This window comes from Manacus candei, unplaced genomic scaffold, assembly GCF_025592945.1.
Source record: "Manacus candei isolate 608988 ecotype Guabito, Panama unplaced genomic scaffold, ASM2559294v1 h1tg000008l, whole genome shotgun sequence".
Taxonomy (NCBI): Eukaryota; Metazoa; Chordata; class Aves; order Passeriformes; family Pipridae; genus Manacus; species Manacus candei.
In genome coordinates this window covers 14,152,186-14,178,087 of record NW_026138056.1, presented here as the reverse complement: position 1 = coordinate 14,178,087, position 25,902 = coordinate 14,152,186, and the positions used below count along the sequence as shown (strand labels likewise).

At 35.2% G+C, this 25,902-nt stretch overlaps 2 protein-coding genes across 5 annotated transcripts in view; one reads left to right on the top strand and one right to left on the bottom strand.

The window, feature by feature from the left end:
* Positions 1-25,902, top strand: part of B4GALT6 (beta-1,4-galactosyltransferase 6) — a 44,606-nt gene that overhangs the window by 13,149 nt on the left and 5,555 nt on the right. For 2 of the 4 annotated variants that reach the window (XM_051775439.1, XM_051775447.1), the window contains 8 exons: positions 763-879; positions 1,230-1,343; positions 7,223-7,347; positions 7,898-8,014; positions 8,821-9,008; positions 11,259-11,381; positions 12,291-12,392; positions 13,635-17,249. In XM_051775439.1, the coding sequence (XP_051631399.1) occupies positions 763-879; positions 1,230-1,343; positions 7,223-7,347; positions 7,898-8,014; positions 8,821-9,008; positions 11,259-11,381; positions 12,291-12,392; positions 13,635-13,782 (1,034 nt within the window). In that variant the 3' untranslated portion in view covers positions 13,783-17,249. Of the gene's footprint in view, positions 1-762; positions 880-1,229; positions 1,344-7,222; positions 7,348-7,897; positions 8,015-8,820; positions 9,009-11,258; positions 11,382-12,290; positions 12,393-13,634; positions 17,250-25,902 lie in introns of those variants that run through there. The other 2 variants (XM_051775443.1, XM_051775457.1) reach the window with 1 other exon arrangement.
* LOC127465128 (transthyretin-like) lies at positions 18,164-24,799 on the bottom strand. Its single transcript, XM_051775608.1, has 4 exons — positions 24,632-24,799; positions 22,765-22,895; positions 20,150-20,285; positions 18,164-18,522 (listed from the first exon to the last, which is right to left on the bottom strand). Exons 1-4 carry the CDS (start codon positions 24,701-24,703, stop codon positions 18,415-18,417), a joined length of 447 nt encoding a protein of 148 aa, XP_051631568.1. The 5' UTR covers positions 24,704-24,799; the 3' UTR covers positions 18,164-18,414.

Genomic DNA, 25,902 nt, shown 5'->3' with positions numbered 1-25,902 from the left:
TTTGCTTGCTCAGTTATAAATGCAGCTTCATTTCTACCTTACTTCTTTCTGTTTAAGACAAGGAAATGTCTTGAGATCAGATTTGGGGCTTTGGGTGCGTGGCTGACACAGAAGAATATTTCATGCTGTTGTTGGTAGTGAGTCATTTAATTACTCAGAATGTTGATTTACTCACCCTTGATGTCAATAATAAATATTTCATGTATAATTACCAAACATTAATACTTTGAGATTGGCAGTGATTTGTAGCAGTTGTATAACAGAACAGCTGTTGGGGGTGAACGAATAGCAGCACATTTTGGCTGAAAGTTGTGTTAACTAATGACTAAAAAGGGGGACCATTATATTGGACTAAAAGATTATCTAGACTTTTTTTTGGTCCTGTATTTCAATGATAGATGTGAAGATGTATGTATGAGGGATATATCTACATATGAAAACTTTTTTATTGGTAAATTAAATTGTTTCTTGTCATTCTCAGTTGTTTTTTGTAAGTTAAAAAGAAATGAAAGTGTCATATCAAGTGTCTATTGACATTTTATAGTTTTGGGCTTTATACAGAAATGTGGTTATGAATCCATTTTATTCTTGTGTGTTGTTGCTGTTAGGTTTCACTCTGTGGACCTTCATGTTGAAGAATTAATGTTCACTAACCATGTGTTCAGGCATAGTAACCAATGTTGAACACATTATAAATGTATGTTAGAATAATTTGGAAATACTTTCTTTTAATTCAAATTCAAAATTGCTTTTTTTTATCAGCAAACACGTATCTCTTTATGGTGCAAGCTCGTGGTATAATGTTGAGAGAAAATGTAAAAACAATAGGACACATGATCAGATTGTACACTAACAAAAATACTACACTGAATGGGACAGGTAAGAATATTTCTTATTTAATTTCATTTTTAAATGAACTTTTTAAAAAAATGCCAAACAGTAATGACATAGCTTGATTAGGAAAATTTGGACCTAAGTCCTACTTCTCTGTAACTGGAGTAAAGGTCAAATAGTTACTCTTTATCAGTGTAATTTTGAAAGAAATACTTGTCACAGCTGTAACAAAGATACCATCATTTAGTTATTCTTCCTTTAGTGCAGTAAAATGCTTTTTTAATCATGCTGCTATGAATTTGCTGCTTACAAAGTTAATGCTCTCAGCTGCATGATGGTGTTACAAATTCAGTGGATAACATAAGTTTTTACAAAAATCAACTCTTCTTTTTAAGATTATCCTGAAGGAAACAATTCTAGTGACTGCGTTGCTCAAACAACAATGTATCTTCCAGAGAACTTCACCTACTCTCCTTACCAGGCTTGTCCGGAGAAGCTGCCTTATATGAGTAAGTTTTAAACTGACCTTGGTGTTTATCTAATAAATTGAATAGTACTTCATACAAAATACAGTTATTTTAGTAGAAAACGTAATTGCAAGGATGAATAAAATGCATCTGATAATGGACAATGATGCTTATCAGAAGTTTGCCTGTTACTAATGTGTTACTTTTGACCTCTTTACTAATCATAGAATCACAGAGTATCCCAAGTTGGAAGGGACCCACAAAGATCATTGGTCCAACTCAGCCCTGCACAGGACCATCCTCAAGAGTCACATCATGTGCCTAGTGTGACAGTTAATGTGTTTTAAATTTTATTTATAAATAATTTTAGTTTCTACAAATTAAAAAATAAATGTTTTTATTAATATGTAAGAATACTTGAAATTCATGTTAAGTACTTATTCACAGTTGCATATATTGAGGAATAGTTAAAAATTTGCTTTTTTGAAATGGTATTCCTAATAGAAAGATTCCTGAGTCAGAAACCAATTCTCAAATCTTTATCAGGTAATCACAATTAGACCAATATGTAGGAAACTGAACAGGATGGTGTAGTGAAGTGAGAATTGATAGAGGTAAGAAAATGCCAAAGCCCTGCCATGAGGGATTAGTACTTACAAAACAAATGAAAAGTTGAGATCCTCAGGAAATTTTAAAATAAGACTTTCAAATGCAGATGTTTAAGATCCCAAGCTATTAAATAGGTTTAGTGGGTTGACCCTAGCTTGATGCCAGGTGCCCACCACAGCCACTTTATCTCTTCCCTCTCCAATTGGACAGAAAAGAGGAACTATAACTAAGGATTAATGAGTTGAGATAAGGACGGGGAGATCACTGACTGATTACTGTCATGGGCAGAACAGACTTGAAATAGGGATATTAATTAAATTTATTACTAACAAAATCAGAGCAGGATAATGAGAAGTGAAATAAATCTTAAAAACACCTTTTCCACCCCTCCCTCCTTCTCAGGTTCTACCTCCTCTCCCCCAGCAGCACAGGGAGACAGGGAGTGAGGATTACTGTAAGTTCATCCAGGTTGTTTCTTCGGCTGCTCAGAGAGAGGAGTCCTTCCTTTGCTATAAAAAAAGTATAGCTTTGTATAGCTTTGTTTGGGAATATTCTTAAAAGTTCTTGTTAAAAACTGTAAGCTATCATGTGAATTCCCCTTTCCTGCAAACTTGCCATTGTTCAGGTTCAGACAAAATTATGGACATTGTTTGCTCTCCTCCAGCTTGTAGAGAAAGCAATCCTTTAAAACCAGGAAGGGTTAGGTAGGTACCTAACAGCTGTTAAATACTGACCTGCTTAAAACACTAAAAAGAAAGAGGCAAATCAGTTCAGGTGCTGACTGCTTTACATTGACCTTCACCATTGATAGTTTACTATTATAAATTGTTCTGATATTTAACCTCAATAAAATTGCAGTCCTTTGACTGAAACAAACTTCCTCCATAGAAACCACTACTGAGTTTTCAGCTTCTTTCTCTGTTAGGAACTGTTGTGAGATTATCGGAGTTGCTGTAGGAAGCAAAGGACAATTAAATACTTTTTTTTGGCCTCTGCATTTGGAAGAAATCAGAACTTGAGTCAGTAATCCATTGAATTACTTCAGTTCTGGTAAATGTTTTGTAGACAGACAGTATTTTTGAGTGAAGAACTAATGGTAGCATTAGTAAATCTCTCCAAGATAATTACTTAAATAGAACTGTCTCATTTGGTGTCAGTATGTACCAGCTAGAGAAGAAGAATCAACAACTCTCTGTAAATAAGTGTAAATATGTTACTAGAAGTGAGTTTGTTAGTAACCGGCAGTATCTGTTACATTAATGTGGTTATTTTACTTGCAGTATCTAAAATCAAATAATTAAACTACCGATCTATAAGAGAGAAAATTTCAAATAGTTTCTGAAGCTATTTGTGATGCATTCCAGAATTCTAAACTCTTAGACTAACAGCTGACCTAATCTATGGGTTGTCATTCAGCATGAACAAGTAATTAAGTATTTAATATAGCAGTTCAGGTCCATATCATACCAACAATGTTGCTGACAGCCAAAAGGAATTGACTTATTTTTCTTCAAAGAAAAATAGTGGATTTTATTAGGATAATCTAGATTCCATGATAATTTTTTTTTATCTTGACTGAGAAGTTTATCTGTTGAAGAATACAGAAACAGTGTATGTTGTCTGTGTGTCTTTTCAATACTGCCAGATTCTAAACTTTGTCTCTTAACATTTTAAATATACAGACATGGAGCCAAAAGTATAGATCAGTTACTGTTTCTTATGAAACAAAATCATATAGAAAACTGTCTTAAGCCACATAGTAATTAGCCCCACGGTGTGATAATATCCTTATTTCAGCCTGTTTCCCTCCAGACGTGGGGTTTGATTTTCAATATCACATTTTTATATAATATTTTACATATAAACAAATAATTGACAAATGCATATAAGTTAGTATTTTTAATGGCACTTTCAAGGGATTAAGCGGTTGGAATTCTATGAGATTAGTTCAAAACTACTGGTTCTACTTGTGCGTTAGTCTGTTGTCCAGGAGTGGAGGAATGAGGCAAGTCAGAAGGTACTTAGGTGCCTTATAGCTCAGCTTACTTACGGTGTGTTATCTTAAATCTTTGATGCAGTTTGTTTTAAACTGCCAGGGGTTCAGAATTGTCAGAGTAGGGAAGCATTGTGCTCTGCCATTGTTACTATCAGCCATGTTTGCCATATGTAATTCTACTAGAATTTCTCTATAGGTCTCCTTGTTGCTGCTCTCTCTTTACCATCTTTTCTTTTTTTTTTTTTTTGTCAGTAATTGCTTTGTACTTATTCTTTCATGTTTAATTTAATAGAGAAATAATAATTTTAATAGAAAATAATTCACTGGATAAGTTGCTGTTCAGCAAAGGGATATATGTTTTACCCGTTGGTTTTCATGTATACCTTTTTAATCATCATCTCTATGTTTAATTATAATCTAACTCAAACTTCTCTGAAGACCATTTAATGCAATGAAATGTTGTAGGTAGTCCTGAGATAGCCAGGGAAGAAGGATTCTTGGATCATGTATATTTTGACATGCTTAATAGTCTAAGATTATTATAGAAGTCAACTTCTCTTCTTTACATCAACTTGCCAAATTTGTATCATGAAAGGAGTATGGTAAAATCATGTTATGTCCCAAGTACATATGCTCTTAAAATAGGAACAACTATTGCATTTTGTGTGTGACTCAGTCTTTCAGGTTATAACCCACTGGTTGAGCACTGCTGTTGTAATTCATAAGCAAGACACCTCTACTTCAAGATAGAAGCAGTACAAGATGTCTTCCTTTGTAGATAAACTGATAATTGAAACCTTTCTAGACTACATAGTTTTTAAAGCTCTTGTCATCTTGATTTTTTGTACTGTAGACTATTTCTAATTTGATTTCTTTTTAAAGCATTGTAACTGGGTAAAACCCTAGTTACAAAAGAGAGTAGTAATTACCTTCTCTGTCTTTCATGTAACAGCAGTTAACATATTCCAGGGTGAGATTTGCTATTTTTGTGCAATTGCATTTTATTGCATTAGCTCATATTAATAGGAAATGCATTACAAACTGTAAAAATATCTTTCTAGGTACTGCAGCATAGCCAGGTATTTCCTGTTTTGTCTCTGTATGCTTCATTTCTCTTTCAGTAACAATCCATACTTTTTTTTTTTAATTAATTTCACTCTATTGATTTCTGTATGTATCTGATTTGTTGAAATCATTTTGCTTTCTGATTCTCTTCTTCAAAATGCTTTTTGCTTCCTCAGCTTTCTTTTTTTGTGAGTTGTATAAATATGTCTTATTGCAGCTTGCTAGACACTAATGGAAGTAGTGAATACTAAGCCCAGATACTTACAGAGGTGCCTTCTCCTGCCTCCACCAATGACAGGGAAAAAGTACTGAATTCTATTCACCCACCTTCTGTGTACTTTTGATAGTTAGTACATATACTTCAGGTTTTACTATAGCTACTTTTTAAACAGTCTAGAAGGAATTCCTTCATGTTGCATGAAGTTAGAAGCACCTCCCTTATCTAAATACTGTTTTACCATTTGATTTTTTTTCTTAATTTTAAATTTAAACTCTGTAAGCAGCTAGATCACATCTAAACTTTTCTCAGGAGACTAAGCCATCTGAGTCACATCATATTGTATGTCATTGTCTTCCTTTTCTGGTGTAGTAATTGACTTTTGTTTATCTTTCTTTTCCTATTAGATTCTGTACATAAACTGAAAGGCTCTTTTTGCTTCTCTGTCTCTTGGTAGTTGAAATTGATTTAGTGATTTTTATTTTTTTCATTTACTTTGTTGATTGACCTTGATTCTACATTTTGTAAGATTTCTCTTTCAGGTTATTGAAGTGTTTCAGACAACAAAAATGATCATCCAAGCTTTTTTTTTTTATGATTATTTTTAATTCTTTTCAAATTTTTATGTAAATCTCTGTAGGATTAGCTTGTTCTGTTATATATTTATACAGGTTTCTATAGTGAGTGCCAGGTTAACTTTTTCTTCTAAAATAATTATATAAATGCGGGTTTCTTTAAATCTGCACTTGAAAGATTTCCATTTTATACTGTTCTTGATACTTTCCCCCCTATAATTTTACTTTAAAAAGTTACCTTCTTCATTTACAAGAAGTACTATATTTAATCATATCCAAAACTAAAATGGCTCTTGCAGTATCTTCTGCCTTCTTCTGAAAACCATAGTTATTCCTAGTATGTTCCAAAAATTTCCATTTTTCAAAAAGATTTAGATAGCTAGTCAATTCAGTGACACGAAGCAATCTTTTGACACAAATAGGATCTTTTTGGTATGGGCACGGGAGAAAATGGGAGTGATTTCTTTGACTGACTTTGAAACACCAACCCTCACCAAAATATTTAAATTTTTAGACAAAAATAAGTAGGATATTTTATAGTGTTTTGTCAGATAGTTATTGCAAGATCTTTGTTTGATGATCTAGAGCATAGTAGTTGCTGAAGAACAACTTGAGTTTCTGGTTAATGAGTGTTACACTACTCTTCTCCCCAGATTTTCTTGATTCCTTCTACTGCTTTTGAGGGTATTTACTGTAAGTCATTATTTCCGGTTTTGAAATTTTTGCACATACATAAGCTAATGATTGACAACTTTTAGCTATCAAGGAACTAAGTGTTCGTGTTTTCTCACAATAAGGACTAACCTGATTTTTTTAAAACCATATTGTGGTCTTTATTCAATAACTTACTGAATTCCACTCTCATCAGTAGCCTTTTGTGAATGCTTTTCCCATTGGGCTCACTAGTTCTAGTGGTGGTAATTTTCAAATCTAGTCAGCTGCTATGAATTGGTTTGATGAAGACAGTGGTGAGTTAGTGGATGAAGATTATACATGAAATGTGCATAATCATCTAGAATTTAAATTGAGGAAGTTTGTTTAGTGTAGTGATGATGCATTTTCTTTTAATGTGGAAGTGCAGTAGGAAGGCACACAGAATTTGAGTAAAGGTTCGGTAGTGCAGATAATGTAGAATTGTTCAGAGTGGTACTTGAAATGAAAGGTGACCCTAATTTTCTGTAATAGGTACAGAATTCAAATGACTTTGCTTGTTCTGTGTCCTCTGATAAGAGTATTTTGTTTATAGGTCTTATGGAAGGACTGTTTTTACTGGGAAACACTGAAATTCATTCTGTAAAAATTGAATATTAGGAGGACAGTATAAATCGTCCTCCAGTGTAATACATAGGCAGTGTAACTACAAATTTTGGATGCCATTTGTCTATGGTGTAACATGTAGTGTTACATCAGTTGTCTTAATTGAAATGAATAAATAATAGGGTTTTTGTCCTCTCTTTAGGAGGCCTTATTGATGTCAATATGAGTGAAATTAGTTTTGATGAAATTCAACAACTCTTTTCAAAAGATTTAGACATTGAACCAGGGGGGCACTGGAAACCAAAAGACTGTAAGCCACGGTGGAAGGTGAGATGCTGATTTTTGGTTTTGTCTTATTTTTTCTTCTTGGTACATGAGAACAGTTTACCATTGCAAGCACTTAGTCTTTTGCTGACATATATTTATTTATTTATGTATATAAATAAATAAATTATATACTATGTTATAGTATAAGTATTATGCCATCTGTGCTCTAGAAGAAACTATAACTCTGGGAAAAATTTGAAATGAATTATCAGGGACTTTTAAAGGCTCGTTAACTGTGGTTACTAAACATTTCATCATATGGAGGCAAACCTGTCCTGTGTCTGTTGCTTGAAGTATAACTAGAAGAAAGGTAACATAAAAGGAAAATCTTATTTATACTTTATTCATATTTTTTTCTTAATTGTTTGAGCAAATTTCCAACACGCTTTCCTAGCGGAAACCAAAGTGTAAAACACCCAACCAATTTAAATGTGAAAGTTGAAAAGCCTATGTAAGCCACGGGAAACTTGATCTGTATTGAAATATTAAAATTTTAAAATGCTGATATAATAGCTTTATATATATATGTATATATATGTAATTTTTTAAGGTGGCAATCCTTATTCCTTTTCGGAATCGCCATGAGCATCTTCCAATTTTTTTCCGTCATCTGATACCTATGTTGCAGAAACAACGTCTGGAATTTGCCTTCTATGTTGTTGAACAGGTAACAGCATTTACTTGAAAAGTGACTTCTCAAGATCCCTTACTGAAAGGGATATGATATTCTTACCAAGAGTTGGATGAATCTCGAATTTAGAAATTGTTACTCAACTGTTCTACTCCTTTAAATGAAAAAGGAAAGTTCATCTCCATTCCCCAGTTTAAGCAGTGGCCAGATATATCATGCTTTTCTTCAAATATGGGCTGATATTTTATAGGGGTAACATGACCTCTTAGAATGTGTTGTCATTGGAAGTTTTCAAGGGGAAAAAAAATAGGTCGCTAGCAGTGTTCCTCAGGGCTCAGTTCTAGGGTCAGTTCTGTTCAGTGGATGCAGGAGCTGAGCGCACCATTAGCAAGTTTGGTGATCATACGAAACTGAGAGGTACTGTTGACTTTTGAGGGATGGGATGCAGAGAGATCTAGATAAATTGGAGCATTGGTCAGTGATTAATGGGATGAAATTTAAAAAGGCAAAATGCTGGATTCTGCACCTAGGACAAAGTAAAGCCAGGCACAAGTGTAGACTGGGAGAGGAGTGACTGGAGAGCAGCCCTGCTTAGAGACGTAGGGGGATGCTGTTTGGCAGGAGGTTCAACATGAGCCAGCAGTGTGTGCCAGGAGGGCAAACCCCATTTTGGGGTGCATCAAACTCAGCATTACCAGCTGGTCAAAAGAGGCATCTTTGTCAATACTTCTCTGTGTGTGTGTGTTGGGGGAGGGGGGTTGGTTAGAATATGTGTTTCTCATAGTATTGAAATTTTGTCCCTTCTCGATTTTTACAATATCTCCTTTGTTTTCTGTTTGAAGACAGGTACACAACCTTTTAACCGTGCAATGCTCTTTAATGTTGGCTTCAAAGAGGCTATGAAGGATGCTGTCTGGGACTGCATAATATTTCATGACGTGGATCACTTACCTGAAAATGACAGAAATTATTATGGATGTGGAGAAATGCCACGCCATTTTGCAGCAAAGCTGGACAAATACATGTACATGTATGTAACGCTTTATTCATGCTGTTTCTTAAATGCACAGAAATATTTTTAAGACAGGTATGAATTTTGGGACAATAAGTGCAGGAGGAGAAAACAATAAAACATCCTCCTACCATGCTATTTACAGAAATTAATATTTAGTTATTAAAAGGAAGATTTAAGTTTAATGTCTACATTTGATATATTACTAATTAGAAGGCATTATTTATAATTTCTGGTGTTGAACTTTTTGCAGTGAGGTTGATCTTGAAAAAAAAAGAAAAGATTTGTGTGTCAAGGGGGAAAAGCTTACCTAACTTACTAGAAATCTTTTCTGGCTATATAAGCCCTTGTACTGGCTGTTACAAAAGACAAGCAGATAATCTGCATCAAAATACCACAGGAAAAAGGTCTTTCTTAATTTTCTCATAACTCTGGTATTTATTTCTGCTTCGTACTGCTTTTTAAGCAGGAGATTTTCTTACTGCTAGACCATTATGTTTATTGTATTCTGTCTCTATTGACATTCGATGAATGTAATGGGACCTGCAGTTTTGTTACTTCCTTTCCTTCTACCATTTTACATTAATGATGTGTCACTTGCTTTTTAACACTTTGCTATCTCATGACATTCTTTGAATCACTTCACATAAAGCTGTAGCTTATTGCTTGCTACATGCATGTATTTGCTATCCTGAACTTTATTGGTGAAGTTAATCGAGTTGACAACCTGGTCAACTAACAGATGAAAACAAGTGCATTGAAACCACGGCTCTGTCTGTGGACTTGAGGCTGTCAGCCAATCAGCAGTCAAATGTTTAAAGATTTCATATGTATTTAAAAATATATAAATTAACATATATAAATATAGAAGAGATGTCATCTATCTTTATATGTGTTTACAAAACACCTTATATATTTATATATACATTTATAAAATGTCTAAATAGGTATTTACAAAATTGATAAATGTATAAATAAATCCAGATTTATAAAATACAAACATAAATATGTTTATGTATATATACAAAAAAAGTGCATGTGTACTGCACACACATACATACATATGAATAAAAACCTCAAACAGTGCCATTAACTGTCATACTCCAGTTGGTTCTGGTTTTGGGTTGATGGTCCTTTTTTGTTGGTTGTTTTGGAGGTATGTGTAGGGTTTTTTTTCCTGAGGGGTGGGTTAGAACACCTGTTATTTCAGTTAAATGTTGAAAGAGATTATAATAGCAACCTTCCTCAAAAGCTATTAAGATTTGGTTCAATCCTGTGTTACCACAGAGATCAGAAGTTACATGACTCTATTTCTTTTTCTTCTCCCTTGCATTCTGGAGTTATTTGTCCTTCAGTGTGGCAATTGTGTCCTAAGCAATGGTAAATCTTTTTGTAGATAGTCTTAACTCCTTGAAGGTTCCAGATTTGGAAGCATCTCCTGAGAGACTTTTATTTTATGAAGCGGCGTGCTGCTTGTGAAAGAGGAACACACTTTACTGTAACAGCTTCTGGGTTAAGGATGCAAGTCAATATTGATGGTAGTAAATATAGATACTTAAATATTCTATTTTTTTTTTAGATTGACAAAGTGTTTTGAGGACTGGAAATCACATTGACTGGGGCTTAGTATGTTAATAGGTACAGTGGCTGTTCATGTTGCCCAACTGCTTATTACTTAATAGTATGTGCTAGCAGTTACTGTTGCTTACAGAAAAGCCTGCAGATCCCTTTGATTTAAAAGTTTATCTTCTAAAATCTGGAAAATGTTTTTAAATAAGTATGTCATTCACTGTAGTTGAATATGTACTGTTAAACTGTTTCAAGTTTTAACAGTTCTGTAGAATATAGTGATGAATTAAAATTATTTAATTGATGCGTTACTGATGTGTAATTTTTCAGTTGATTAAAGAGGTGCGGTTTGAGTTGAATAGTGTCAAAATGCAAATAGTTTCAGGACTTCACTTAACACTTCAGCTATGAGTCTAAATCAACCATCTGAAATACAGATAGATTTTTGTTTCATCTGATGATACTAAAGTGTAAGAGCACCTTTTATGCAAATCAGACTTTATTGCAAACCTTTTGTTCATCTTGGTGTATGTTACTTAATGCCAGCAATTTCCAGCAACTAGTGTCCCATAGTGAATACATGCAGCATCTGTTCATGTCCTTAGTTTGGAGTTCTTGTTTTTTGGAAAGGTATTGTTCAAAGACAGGGCTACCTATCAAAGTTCAGCTAATAATATAGAGTTTGTCTTTTGTTTTCAGCCTTCCATACAATGAGTTCTTCGGTGGTGTAAGTGGCCTGACAGTGGAACAATTCAAGAAGATCAATGGTTTTCCAAATGCCTTTTGGGGGTGGGGTGGAGAGGATGATGATCTTTGGAACAGGTGAGTGTTCAACGCTTAGGTCTTTCTCGCTGTTCTGTAGTATCCACCCTTCGAGACCAATTAGGTGCTTTTTTTCTGTCACTTGCTACCTTTTTGTAATTTGTTTTAAATGAGTAAATTCTAATTCTAAAGAGTTTACTTCAGAAATATCAGACTATACCATTTGAAGGCATAAGTATGATGTTCTTTTTCTTGGCCTGGGGACAGTTAGCAGGTTTTTAAGAGATGGGTCTTGTAACAGTTAACAATACTAAGCATATTTAATCCCATTCCTTCTAGTCTTCTGTGTGTTACCTTTAATTTACATCTTCCTTGCTGCTAGCATTATGGAATACTGTCCCAGAGACATGTAGATGAGTTTCCTATCTTAGGAGCAGTGTTTGAGAGAGAGGTTAATTTGTGAATATATTGATAGTCCCAGATTGGACAATGGACAGCAATGCTCATGGACAGCGAACTGCTCCCAGTAAATATATCTAAAATGTTCAAATTGATCTGTTGAAATGAAGTGTCTGCATGAGTTTATATATAAAGAGGTATCTTTTAAAGGACAGATTTGTTTTTATTCTTTTTTTCTTGCAGTTTTAATGTTTTTATGCTGTTGAGCTTTAAGAACAAGCAGGAAATACCAAATATGAAATTTATTATTATTATTATTATTATTATTATTATTATTATTATTATTATTATTATTATTATTATTATTATTATTATTATTATTATTTTGTGCTTTGTTTTACCAGCTTTTTTAGCTGTTGGTTTAGGAGTGTTATGAGGTTTTTAGGATGAGAATGTCACTGAATGCAAAGACTTGACTCTAAAATAGTTGATGCATATTTTTCACTTTTGCTATAACTTGTATGAAGAGTTTTAAGATGTTTTTACAAATGTTAATGTATTATACTGCAGGGTTCACTATGCTGGATACAATGTAACAAGACCAGAGGGAGATTTAGGGAAGTACAAATCCATTCCTCATCATCACAGAGGTGAAGTCCAGTTTTTAGGACGGTAAGAATAACAGAGAAATGTTCAAATACTACCTCTAAACATGTAAATTTTTTTCTTATATCCATGCATATGAATAAGCAGTCAGTGCTTATCAGTGTTATTTGGTGCTAAACTGTATACTTAAACACATTATGTTTGCTGTTCAGATATTTCTTATTTAACTGTGCAAGAGACTGGCTTTATGTGTCAGAAGATATTATCATCCTAATCTCTGATGCAGAATGTTATTGTTCATAATAGTTTGGGCATTAGTGCTGGCAGGGCTCCATCAGTTGGTTAATTTGGATATTTTTCAAAAGGAAAGAGTACAGCTAGGGCAAGCGACTCCTGCATGAAAACAGACTTTAAAACTCCTCAAGGATTGGTTTCTTCCATCATCTTTCATTATTTTCTGAGATGTGGGTCTTCTCATTTCCTGCATACGTTGACATAAATTTTCCTTTTGAGATTCCTTTCTTTTGCCACAAACATGCAAAACACTTGAGGTGGCCAGTAGGTTCTGGCTCCCCTAGACTGGAATAGCAACCAGAATGCAGCAGATGAGCTGAATGTAAAAGTTAGAACGTGAAACACAAAATAGAGGGTTTATGATGTGTGTTCTCAGGTAATTAGAATTACTGCTCAATTCTGTTTTCAGTGGGTGTCTCTTTTTGGGAACATCTTTTTTCTGTTTTATTCATAATTTTAAAATAAACATGTACAGTAGACATGAGTAAATCTGTTATATGAAACTAAAATGTATAAATTGGTAATTTGGTGGAGGGGAACCAGTTTTTTTAATCACCTCAAATTTAGATGTTTGCAAATGCGGGAGTCTTAAGAATGAAATGAAAAACAATTTAGGCATTTAAATGTGTAATGATGACCAGTGAAGGTTTCTAAATATTTCCCTGAGCTCCCCAGTTGAGTTTTATTACAAAACAACATGAAGAAATTGAATAATCTTTAAAAATCTGCTTAGTTTGGGACCATAAAAAGTATACATATTAAATACCTCCTTTGTTATTTAGTCTTAATATTGACTTGTGTATGTGACCATAAAATCTAAATGTATTAAAAATCTTTAAAATCTTGCTTTCAAAGCTTAGGTAGGTAATTTGGTAATTTCAAAGGGCAGAAAGGTAGTTTGAGAACTTCAGATGTATTTCAAAATGAAATGACTGTCACAGTGTCGTGTCTGACATAATTAAATTGTTTCTTGCAAATCTTTCTCATATTTTCTTCTTCCAACTCCCTCTGCAGATATAAACTTCTGAGGTATTCCAGAGAACGTCAGTATATTGATGGATTGAACAATTTAGTATATACTCCTAAAATACTTGTCAGTAGGTTGTATAAAAATATAACTGTTAATCTCATACCAGAACTTGCTCCTGTTAGAGACTATTGATGGAAGTGGAATGACAAGCTACCTTACCAGAATAAACTTTTAACACTGGAAGCTACTAATAGACACTGTAAACCAAACCAAAACAAACCCAACAAACAGCAGTTTAGAATTAGAGTTCTTTGACCATTTGATGATGCATATTTGAGATGAGAAATTATTGTATGTACCATGCATTTTGTTCTGAAAGAAAAGCCAGCAGCTACCACTCAGATGTTTACAGCATGAGACTACTGTTCAAGCCTTCACTCTTCATATTCTCTATCTTAACCATTCAACTAAATAGACTGTAGGAAACACACTTGTAGCTTCTCTGGAAGTAAGGACAGAAGCCTCTTCCAGGAATTTTTTTATACTAAACTGCCACCCCCCTCGTATTTAAATGAATGCTCTTGTTTCTTTTTAAATGTGTTTTGTAAATATGTGATGTAAATGAATGTGTGTACATTGCTTTTCAATTGTTCAATATTTTATGCTTCAGTATGTATTTGAGTGTGTTCTTGTTTGAATTCTATAGGAATGTTTTTATTAGCATGAAAGAACAAGTGTAAAATGTAAGTATGCTTGTAAAAAGGTTATACCTTATGTAAAATGAAGGAAATATTAATTGTTGGCCAGCTATGACTGTAAACTGTTATACTAGTTTTGAGCTCTAGGCCTCCTGCATATCTATATAGAAAAATCAATTTCATATATGAACTTGCTAGGAAAAAAGCTTTTAATTTTATTTATTGCCAACAAAATTGTACGATACCCTGCCTGCCATCTAAAGTCTATTTATATGCATATTGCATGTGTATTACAGAAGATCTTGCGCTTGTTGCATATTATGATCTAAGGAACTCTAACTGTTTCCAAGTGTGCCACTTGTGTCAATGTCAGGGATTTTAATGCCTAAAACAATGTGTCTGAATGCGTACAGTATTTTGGTATTGTTCTTTTTCAAAAAAAAAAGAATCCTAGTAAACAGCACTTTTATTCCTCCAAAATCAGAAGAGCCAAAAATGTGTCTTCATTGGAAGGATATCAAAGTTAGATTTTTAAGAGAATAATAAAACATAGTTCTAATAGTTCTAATGCTTGCAGTGTGGGATTTTCAGAACCACGGTGTTGGTCACACTGTTCTGCTGATGGGGACGATGATGCCGAAAGCGGAACTGAAAGCAGGCCAATCCCAAGTGCTTTTTAAAATTCCACTCATAATACATTATTCAATATAGCTATTTGAGGGCCTATTCTGGCAGGGTGCTTCGTGCTTCTGTGATGCACTAAGTATCCTCGAGTCGATGACTGTCAATGAGATTGAGGTTGTGCAGTCCTGCTAAGGATTGGTCCTGTCTGTTTCTCTATTTTTGTGGTGTTATATGTATGAGTAACTATGAGCCTCTCTCCTCAACTTAAAATGAAAAATGTATCTTCTTATTTTCTCTTTGCTTGTATTGTTATGCTACAGAAAATTTTTCCACTGCTAAGCATTATTATCTTTTCCTAATATTTTTTTACATCCCTTATTGATACTAAGGGAAAGGGCCAGGTGATTTATTTTCTATGTTAATGCAAAGATATTGACCAAGATCTACTAAAGTGTTTTGTTTGTCAAGGTTACTCAACTCCTTAGGAACCAAAGACTGACTTCTGCTCCCATGAAGAATGGGAAACAGTATATATAATAAGGATTGTTTATCCATAGAGTGTTCTTCAAGAGTGTTGACAAAGAATACTAACTTTAAGTCATTACTATGTGTTAGTTTCCTGAATTGCTGCCACAGATGGTGTGGTGCTTTGTATATTTTAAGTTTGCCTTAAACATCTTTTATTACTTTGACATCACAGCAGCAAATTCTGCCCTTAGCCATTCTTCAGTGAAGTTATGAGCTTAGTTGTAGACGTCCCGAATATTTAGTAGAAATACAATTATTTAATTTAAGTAGTTGAGAACAATCGTAAGGGATATTTTATACCATATTGGAATTACCTTAAAATCTGCCAGTTAATCTAATATGCTTTAGGAATGAGGTAATACAGTGAAAATATCTAAAAGCATAAAGTGAAGAAAACATCCTTCAAAAGCATGCTGAAGTGGTTCAATCACCTCCTAATAGATTTTTCTATAACTGATTATATAGAACATTTTGAAGCATATGGAGAAAGGGGAGATAATACAGTGTATGAACAATTATATCTTCAAAATAAAATTAGTCATTTCATAGCAGACTAATACTATTCTTTAAGAACAGTTGAATAAATTTTTAAATCCTTGATGTAATTTTGATGTGATTTCTGGTTTTCAGTACAATTTCACCTTCAGTTTCACACCTATGATTATGAAGCATCTTTTGGTACCATAGGTCTGTACTGTTTTCTGAAGCATGCTTTTGTGCCCATTTGCTAGGCATTCTGTGAAATTTATGTGCAATTTTAAAAAAAATCTAATTCATATATATGTATATATACTTACATATATACATACTATATTACACATTTGCTGTGGCTGAACTAATGTAACTTTACAGCTTTAAGTGATTGATCATGTATGGTCCTAGAAAAATGTGATTTAAACCAGTACGTGAATGAATTGTGACATATAGCTGAGTTCTTAAAACGTTTACATTTTGGTGCCCAAAGTGATGGATGTTAAATTATGAATTGCTGACCAACACTATTCCCTAAGTACCTTTTATCATTTTGTTGGGAAGTTTTAAAAGTTGCCATCTTAAATTACATCACAATAGTGTTTGTATACTACCTGCTTGAACTCAGTACTATTCTGTAGTGAATTTTAACATAGACAGTGCCTTCAAACAAAATAAATATGATGCAGAACTAAGAGTTGTGCACATTCCTTTTGATATTTTCATGATTCTTGTAAAATGTAGAAAGAAGCCAATCACATTGGCTTTTGCATTGCTGACAGTGCAAATTAAGGACATCTCTTCAAGGAGGGAACATGGAGGGAGATGAAAAAGGGTGTCTTTTACAAGATTCTAAAGGTCTTGCAAACTAACAAGTAAAACCATTAGAGAAGTATTAAGATTGGAATCTGGTTGATATGCTAAGATACTCTTAAGCCCATTTTCTATATTTTAAATTTAAGTCAGAGCTTATAAAACATAAAGTCCATTTTGCAATAGACAGTATATTGAAAAGCAAGTGCAAAATGCCCTTTTTTGGATCTTGACAGTCTATTTTTCTATTGTTATGTTTACTGATGACTGTGTTGTAGTGGGTCACTAATGAACCAGTTCTTTAAAAAAACTGAAAGGATCTATTGCATATCAGCAAGAGGAAGTGTACCTGAGATTATTTTATTTGTAAAGGTATATAAAATAGGCTTAATGAGAAATGCACTGAAACAAATGCTGGGAATTTCCTGTGTACTATCATAGCTTTTTTTTTTTTTATTTTTGTTGTTCATGAAAATGTTTGTACTTTTTTATCATTGTCTTTTATGAAATATAATGTTCTAAAGATTGTGTTGGTTTGTTTATTCTGAGGTTCTGTGGAAAACATATCATCTTTGTGTTTTGTTTCTAGACAAAGTGCTCATTTTTCTAGTGCTCAGAACCCTAAAGTAACAGAAAAAGGAAGGATTACACCTGTCTAATATATCAGGTTGGGCTGGGACAGGATGAAGTTCTAGACTAGCAAAGTGTTTTCCCTTTTTTTGGTATTTATATGCTTTCAGCTTTTGATTTTGTTAGGCTAAATGACTCAATATCTTTGCATACTTTCCCAAGACAGAGTTGCTATTCTGTTGAATATCGTAATCTTTCTTCCTTATATATGGATTACTAGAATGGGAATAGAAGGATTCATCCATATTTCTCCTGACATTAAATAGGAAATTGGTTTTCTCAGGAATCATCAGTTATCCTTATTTTTATTTGTACCTTACAGCTATTAAAGTGTCAGATGGTTAGAGGTATGCAAGTAATTTTGGGGGGTACTTCAGCTGGAGACAAATTATTTTTCAGAATTTTCTGGAAGTAAATGAATAAACTTCTTCAGGTATGTTTGATCGATATGCTTTTCTGAAACACTGGCTATGGACTCTCCTTGGAAGTGTCACCAGGTACGATATACTGGAAAACAGGAAAGAAGGCCTTTTAAGTATGTGTAGCATAGTTAAAATCCTTAAACGCTGTTCCACCTTGCTGTTACTTTTAAGCTGCTTTTGCTTCTATAATCTCAAAAATCAGAATTGAGAGGTGACTTTATCTGATAATTATGTGGGACCCTGAGTAAGTAATCCCGTGTGACTTCATCTGTTGTGGGCTTCAGTGACAAAGTATAGGAGATGGTAGTTGTGGATTGTATTTGCTTACTTTTCATGAGACACCTTTCAGATGTGTTTTATTCACCTCCTTTGCAAAAAGAAATGTAGTTTATTAACTTCATGCAAGACTTTGGTTTATTCTCAGAGTTTCAGTAATGGAATTTCAATACATTTTTTCCTGAGCTTATTTTGTTTTTCAAACCCTAAACTTTTGTTCTGAAGGGCAATACTGACAGAATACAGAAATACAGTGATTTACTGTGAAATCTTATAGCTGTTGATACAATCAGATACTAAGTTCTTATCATTTATGGAAGTTTTAATTCTCACATCTCCATTTTCATGCTTAATATCAGCTTCTATTCCACTGGCTCACTAACTACTGCTGTAGTTGAGGAAGAAAAGGGACTAAGGACAAAAACAACGGAGTAATGTCGATAACCAGCATCATTAGCTGTGAACACCACCTGGAAAAAGAAAAAGCAAATATAAGACAAATGAGAAGTGATCTCTAGATACAAGCCTAAATGGAACCATTGTGACCGTTTTATGTAACTTCACACAACACTTCAGAAATATTCTCACTCTGAACTGTGACTCTTGTAACATAGAGTTTTTCCACCGGTTAAATATTCTTTATTAAAAGTGTGAATATCACATTATTTAAAATGTAAAATATATTTATTATCCAAATTGTCTTTATTTTAAAAAAAAACAAAAACGAAAATGGAATGCCCATTCTTTCAAGTGTTTGAATATTTGTGTTGCTCTTATGAAGTCTGAACTTCGAGGAACAGAAATAAACACTGTGACAGTAATTATTGTTAGGCCAAAGTATGAAACAATGAGTTTCTTTAGTTCTACTTCCAAATGTACTAGTTAGAGAAGGACTGCATTAGTTCTTTGGCCACAGTATGAGAATAACCTTACATATGAATGATTTACCACAGCCCCATTAACATCTCCCCGATCAGCACGTCCTGTTCTTTGATTTTTCACTCTACATAGTACATTATTTTGTGTTGTGAGATGAGAGGTGTCAACTTTTAAAATAGACACAGTTTGATACAGTCTGTGTATCAATTTGTGCTCCCTTCAACATTAGTAGAAAAGATGCATATGAAAAGAACAGTGAACTGAGCAAAACATGATCCCTACTGAGGCTTATTTTTAAGAAAGAAGACTCTTGTAATCTAGATTAAATTAATTTCTAATCTCAAATGTAGACTTAAACATCATCTTGATATATAATCAGTTTATTTGCATGCTGTAAATCTTTTATCTTCCCTCTTTTAGTTCAGTTATCACAGTAGGCAAGGCTATCCAGCATTAACCTTCATTATTGTCAGGTGTAAGAATTTAATCTTTTATCTGTTTCAGGGAGGCAGAAACCAAACCCAGATGTTTTTCAGCATTTCTCCAAGGAGATGAGGAATGACTGAGCAGATCTGTCACAGTCCGCCAAACAACTAATTTAGAACTGCTACTGCTACTCCTGAAAGGTCATAGGAAAGCCCTGGTGCTGTGGAGGGGAAGGGGACAGTCCCCAAGGAGTCCCAAATCCTGCAGCAGACCTCCCTTGGTACCTAGTTTGGACCACCTTCCTCTAACCAATTTATTTGTCCCACGCAAATCAAAAAGGCATGTTATACTTTTTCTTTCTGTTGTAAACTGAGGATCCAAGCATCCAGAACACAGTATATACTTCCATTATCTTTAAAAATCTAAATTAGAAACTTTTTCTGTAGCCGTACAAATACTGGGTCCAAAAGGCAGACAAATTCTTTTCCCAGGAGCCTTAACAGAGCACTCTACCTGTTCTCTCTCAAGTGTTTAGAGTAGTCACAAAAAGAATCTCAGGCATAAGCAGAGGTAGAACGATGGAAATCCTCTTCATAAGTAATGCATCTAAGAGCTTATTTGAGTAACTAGGCTCTGTCATGAGTACGTTGTTACAAAGCTTTGAGACTGTGGATTTGAAGTGTCAACATGAAAATACTTTATAATCAATGTGTGCGCTTAGTAACTAAAGCATAGACATATTAAGTAGCTTTATTCTTTGCAACTGAAGTACAGGAGAAAATGAATACTCACATCAACATGGTGGTGGAAGGCATTCAAACCCATATTCTTCCAGTAAGAGGTCGTGTCTAACTCAACCTTGTATATTCCTGCTCCGAATTGTTCTTTAGTTGTAAGCTCAGGGAGACCTCCCTTGTCATTGGTTTGTCTGTGTGGTGGTAGAAGAACACACTTTTATATTTTGGTCAAAACCCGAGAAAGATGCAGTTTTTAGCAATTGAACTTGAGCGATGCCTAGCTTAAGTAATATGATGAATACTTCTATTGATCTGGAATGGCTTACGTCCATCTGTATTATGGATGCTTCAGAGCTTATCTTGGCATTTGCTACTTCCACAATGACCACAGCAGATGGCTGCCTGCCATGTCACTACTCTGCATGGTTTGGGAGTGAGCCAAAAACTGGCATTGTTCACAGACTCTTGGCAGAGTCTTGGAGTTAATTAAATGAACCTGCTCAGAGGGAAAACTTCACTGCTGTAAGCAATGTGGAAGCTCTGTGATGCACTTACTGTACAACCAAGTAGGGTCAACTCTCCTGATTTTTCCATAGTTTTCTTTCTTATTTAAATATATTGAGTTGTTTTATCAGTATAAATATTTTTTGCAGTTGGCTATTAGAAATTTGAGACCTGCTGTTTGAAATGAATGACCTTAGGTCAGCTAACAGTGTAGCCTTATGGAATTCCCTACAGTTTGTATTGTCCAGTTAGTTTTCCATGCTCAACAAACAGATGGGTTTGTTTGGTTTGCAGATACTATCAGTGCTATCCAAAGCCCTACTACTGGCTTGAAGCTGTACATTTTTGAACCCATTTAGGGTTCCAGAAGCAATATTGCAATTATGCTGTCTCTCAATCATGTCTCTTTGTTTGAAACCTATTTCTGTGAAATAAATTTTATAATACTAGTTTTTTATTAGATAGGTTATCTGCAAATATCAGAGCTGCCAGCATCTGACTTTAGTAGCTACTACCACTGTTTTGTGTTATAGCTGCCAGATCTTTTTCTGAACATATTTGATTCAAATTGCATGCAGAGGGAAAAAATAAGTCATTGTCCATAGCATTACTTAGGATTTGTTCTTTAATGTAGCTTATAATTACAAAGTGATAGAACACCATTTGTATTTTACAAGATGCTCTGTAGTCAGTTATCAGAATGTTTTTATCCATTCAGTTGTCACTATTTTTCTTTGTCAAAGATGGATCATTGCTAGATAACCGGTCACTTCTCTAATAAGCTTTCTCAGATAATACCAAATATGTCTTTAATTGTGAACATTTATTTCAGAACCTCTTGCTAGCATTCAATTATTTACCAATTATTAAGGCTGGAGGGGTTGATTTAGTATTAGCATGACTGTTGCTTAGCTTATCTTGACATTACTTTGCTCTTTGTTTCAGATATTAAGGCTTCAGTCAACATCCAGCTGTTTAGATGAGTGTCTTCCTATAAAGTCTCTAAGCTCAAATTTGAAGATAAGTAAACTGAACACTCTCTTACTGGAAAATATCAGGCACTTCCAGTGACAGAATATGTGTGAAGTTGTCTTCTCACTTGAGGGGTGTGGGGCAATTTAAGTAGGACAACGTAAATAGATTGCTTTCCCCACCTTGTACAATTAATTATGTGTGACCTTCACTGTAGCTATATTTTTCAAGGACGCATATAGGAGCAGTGTTGCGTCTGCCAGCCCACTGCTCCATGACACCAAAGAACCACTTATGTACAGTTTCTTATGGAATTTCTAGAAATGCATGTGAGTCTGGGATCCCACTTTTGAAATTCCTGTGCAATGCCAGCTTTAGCCCTTTAGGAACCCTTTCTCACTTTTTTTCCCCTGTGAAATAGACTGTTAACATACCTGGAAAGGTCTCTGTTGAGACTTTGCAACTATCTTGATGAAGTAAGTGTGGAAGTGGAATATTGCTTGTTGAATAAAGAATGTTCATTTTTCCAATTTCATTTCAGATTATACTTGAAATGAAAATAGCTTTTGAGTTTTTAAAGTGTTAATATATACACTTGAAATTCTACAATTAAATTCTTTTAAAGACATGGCAATATTTAAATATCTGGAGATTCTTTTTGTTATTTGAGATGTGATTGCTTCTTTGTGGGGGAGGAGGTGAGAAAGCTTTATCCCCAAATGTTCTCCTTTTGTCCGAGTCCTTTGTCTTGAAGTCAAGAAGGCTATCAAATATGATGTGGGAAATGTTCAAAACAGTTCCTTTTTAAAGCTGTGATGTTGTATGAAGTGCAAATCCATTCAGAAAGAAGGAAAACAGCCAGTAAAGGCAGGATTTCCAACCAGAGTCTTGGTTTCAAACTATAGGTAATATAAACCTTTGTAATGAAATGGAAGAAGAAACAATGATAGAATTAAAGGGTAGTTTACTTCCTTGTGCTCATAGGAATTATAAAGTATTATAAACCCATTTTGGTAGTTGAAGCTGTAGTACATTTAAAAGGCAGTCTGCAGCAAGCTAATTTGATAGTACATAATCTTTCCTCTGAGCAAAAAAGACATCTCACGTTAAGAGAATGTGGAACTGGTCTTTCAACTATTTTGCGTCTTCCCACTGCCTTTCCCGTCTTTCACTCTTTATTTTAGTATGACTTACTTTGAATTTAACAGTTCCCAAGATCCATCTGCAGCTTCTTTATATAACTTAACTGGAACATTTGGAGCTGGAGTTCCTCGGAGTGAATCCAGAACTCTTACGTAAAGAGGATGCTTGTAGTCAGGAGAGTCCTTCAATAGGAAGAGAGAATTTTTATGTTGCAAGAAGGGTATGCGATGGTGCATCGTAAAGCAGTAATGAGTATTATTCTTCAGATCTACAGCAGAGACCATATTTTTAACAACAAGATCACTGTATACTGCAGAAACATAACCTGAATCTTTCTGGGGGCTGGATACGGTGGAGCCGGGGAGGAAGATGTCAGGAACCGTTGTGTGTGTAGCCATGTACACTAGGGAGGCACTGCTGCTGTGAGATACATTTCTGTTTTCTCTTTGGCATGGCTTAGCTACACATCATCTCTAGCGTGAAGTTGTAACTAAACTGTGGCCTCAACAGGAAAGAAACCATCAAAGGTAGTAGGACTGTTTAAAAATCTGTCAAGTCTTCCTCTGTATTTTGAAGTGGCAAGTTGAGCACAGCTTTCTGCAGTTGAGATACCTCTTGTTGCCATTTTCTTAATTCTGCTGTAAACTTGATAAGCACCACATACAGACTCTTCCCTAACAGCATGTTGAATCAGATTTGTCAGCCCTGGCACCTATACAGAGATAGGAGAGGAAAACCTTTCTTCGAAGATGACATGTTTCACTCCCAACATGTTCATCACAAGGAGTGATTATGCCCTGATATTTTAGCTATTCAAAGACAGAGTTGAATCAGGGCTTTGACTTTCCATTACCTGATTCTACAGCTGAAAAGTGAGAAAATAGAGCTTTGTAGAAGGTGCTAATCAGGGATGGTCTCAAAATAGCAGTCACTGATATCCATGTAATCGTTGCAAAATGAATCGTGATGTAGATTGTTAAAAACTAAGAGCCCTCTCTTTCACCCCCTCTTATGGTCTGGGATGTACTGAACATCCCATTGACCTGTATCCCTGCCTTGTATCCCACCAGTGTATCAGCATATATCTATAGTGCCTGTATACCTAGACTCCTCACACTCCCTTTCTGGAATGCAGGGACTCACTAGTGTTTCTTGTGAGACCTTGGCAAGGAGGGCTGCACTGCTACCACTGATTTTCCTGGCTTTTACACCCTGGGAGCTCAATGAAAGTCTTAATTCCTCAACAAGCTTGGTCAGGTATTAATTTTCCCAAAGATCAGAACTTGAGAGGAAACCTGAGTAGTTGACAAGAGAGAGACGAGGCTGCTGTAGGAGAATTTCAGACTGAGGCATCTGTGTTGCTAGCTTAATTTGCTGGAATAAATGAGCCCTCTGGAAGAAGATCCTGACTTTGGCTCTGTTCTTTCCTTGCCTCAATGAGTCTTGAGATCCCTTTTTGCTTACATCAGGTTGAGCTGTATTGGATAGAGCAGTAAGGCAGAAGTCTAGAGAAGGCCTTTCTGCAGCAACGGTCTCGCAACTGGAAATGACATCCCTCATGACACAGCTTGCTCATCATGTTAAGAAGGCTATTAGTTACTTTTCAACAGGCTTGAGGTTTTTTGTGTAGTGAATATGATAGTTTTTCCCTTTTTTGTTTTTCATTGGGTTTTGTATAGTTGCTATGTCTAATGACAAGTGCTACTTCTGTAACCATAAAGTCCTCTCGCTAGTCACTAGAGAAGGAGAAAGGAGAACCAGAAAAGAGCAGCAGCAGAGAACTACAGCCAGTATATACTATGAAATCAAAATAATTGCAATAAAATAGAATATTCTATTTTTTTACCTGTACTAGTTAAAGTAAAATGAAAAAGCTGGGTCTACATCATTAGAAGGACTTAAATCCTGAGACACTTACCGCTGGTGAAGCTTCGGAGCAGCAAAATGTCAGGCCAGCTAAGAAAACAAGAAATACAGAAGAAAAAGCCATTTTGCCTACCACTAGGAAGTCTCAGGGCCAGGAGGCAGAAACTGATGGGATCTCTGATTTTTATATCAAAGCTTCTAAAATGAAGTTACTTATCAGAAAACCCATATGACTTGTAACATGCAGATTCATATTGTTTACTTAGTAAACAATGAGAAAATAAGTAACCCATACAAACATGAACCTTGTCTGCAAACATAAGTCTGTTTTATCCTTGGTTGTGGAAATACTGTGAATATTGCCTAGTTCAACTACAACGATCAATGTTTTTGGAAACAGTGTCTATTCTGGTATATTTTTCTCTTTTTTATTGAGGAATAGTGCTGTATTGATCTCATATAGTTGAGGGAAATACAAATTTTGTGTCAACTTAGCAATTTCACAGAATCACAGAATATGGTGAGTTGGATGGGACCAACAAGAATCATTAAGTCCAACCCTTAGACCTGCACAAGACCATCCCCAAAAGTCACACCATGTGCCTGAGAGTATCATCCAGACACTTCTGGAACTCTAGGAGGCTTGGTGCTGTGACCACTTCCCTGGGGAGCCTGTTCCAGTACACAACCACCCTCTCGGTGAAGAACCTTCTTCTAATATCCAACCTAAACCTCCCCTGACACAACTTCAGGCCATTCCCTTGGGTCCTGTCACTGGTCACCACAGAGAAGAGATCAGTGCCTTTCCCTTCTCTTCCCCTCATGAGGAAGTCGTAGAGTATGATGAGGTCTCCCCTCAGTCTCCTCTTCTCCAGGCTGAACAGACCAAGTGACCTCAGCTGCTCCTCATATGGCTTCCTGTCAAGGCCCTTCACCATTTTTGTTGCTCTCTTTGAACACTCTGTTATAGCTTAATATCTTTCTTATATTGCAGTGCCCAAAACTGCACACAATATTCAAGGTGAGGCCGCACCAGTGCAGAGCAAAGTGGGACAATCCCCTCCCTCAGCTGGCCGGCGATGCTTTACCTGATGGCCCCAGGACAGGGTTGGCCCTCCTGGCTGCCAGGGCACTGCTGACTCATATTCAACTTGCCATTGACCAGGACCCCCAGATCACTTTCCGTGGCACTGCTTTCCAGCATCTCATTCCCCAGTCTGTATGTACATGTGGGGTTGCCCCATCCCAGGTGCAAAATCCAACACTTTCCCTTGTTGAACTTCATATGGTTGCTGATTGCCCAGTCCTCTAAATTGTCAAGGT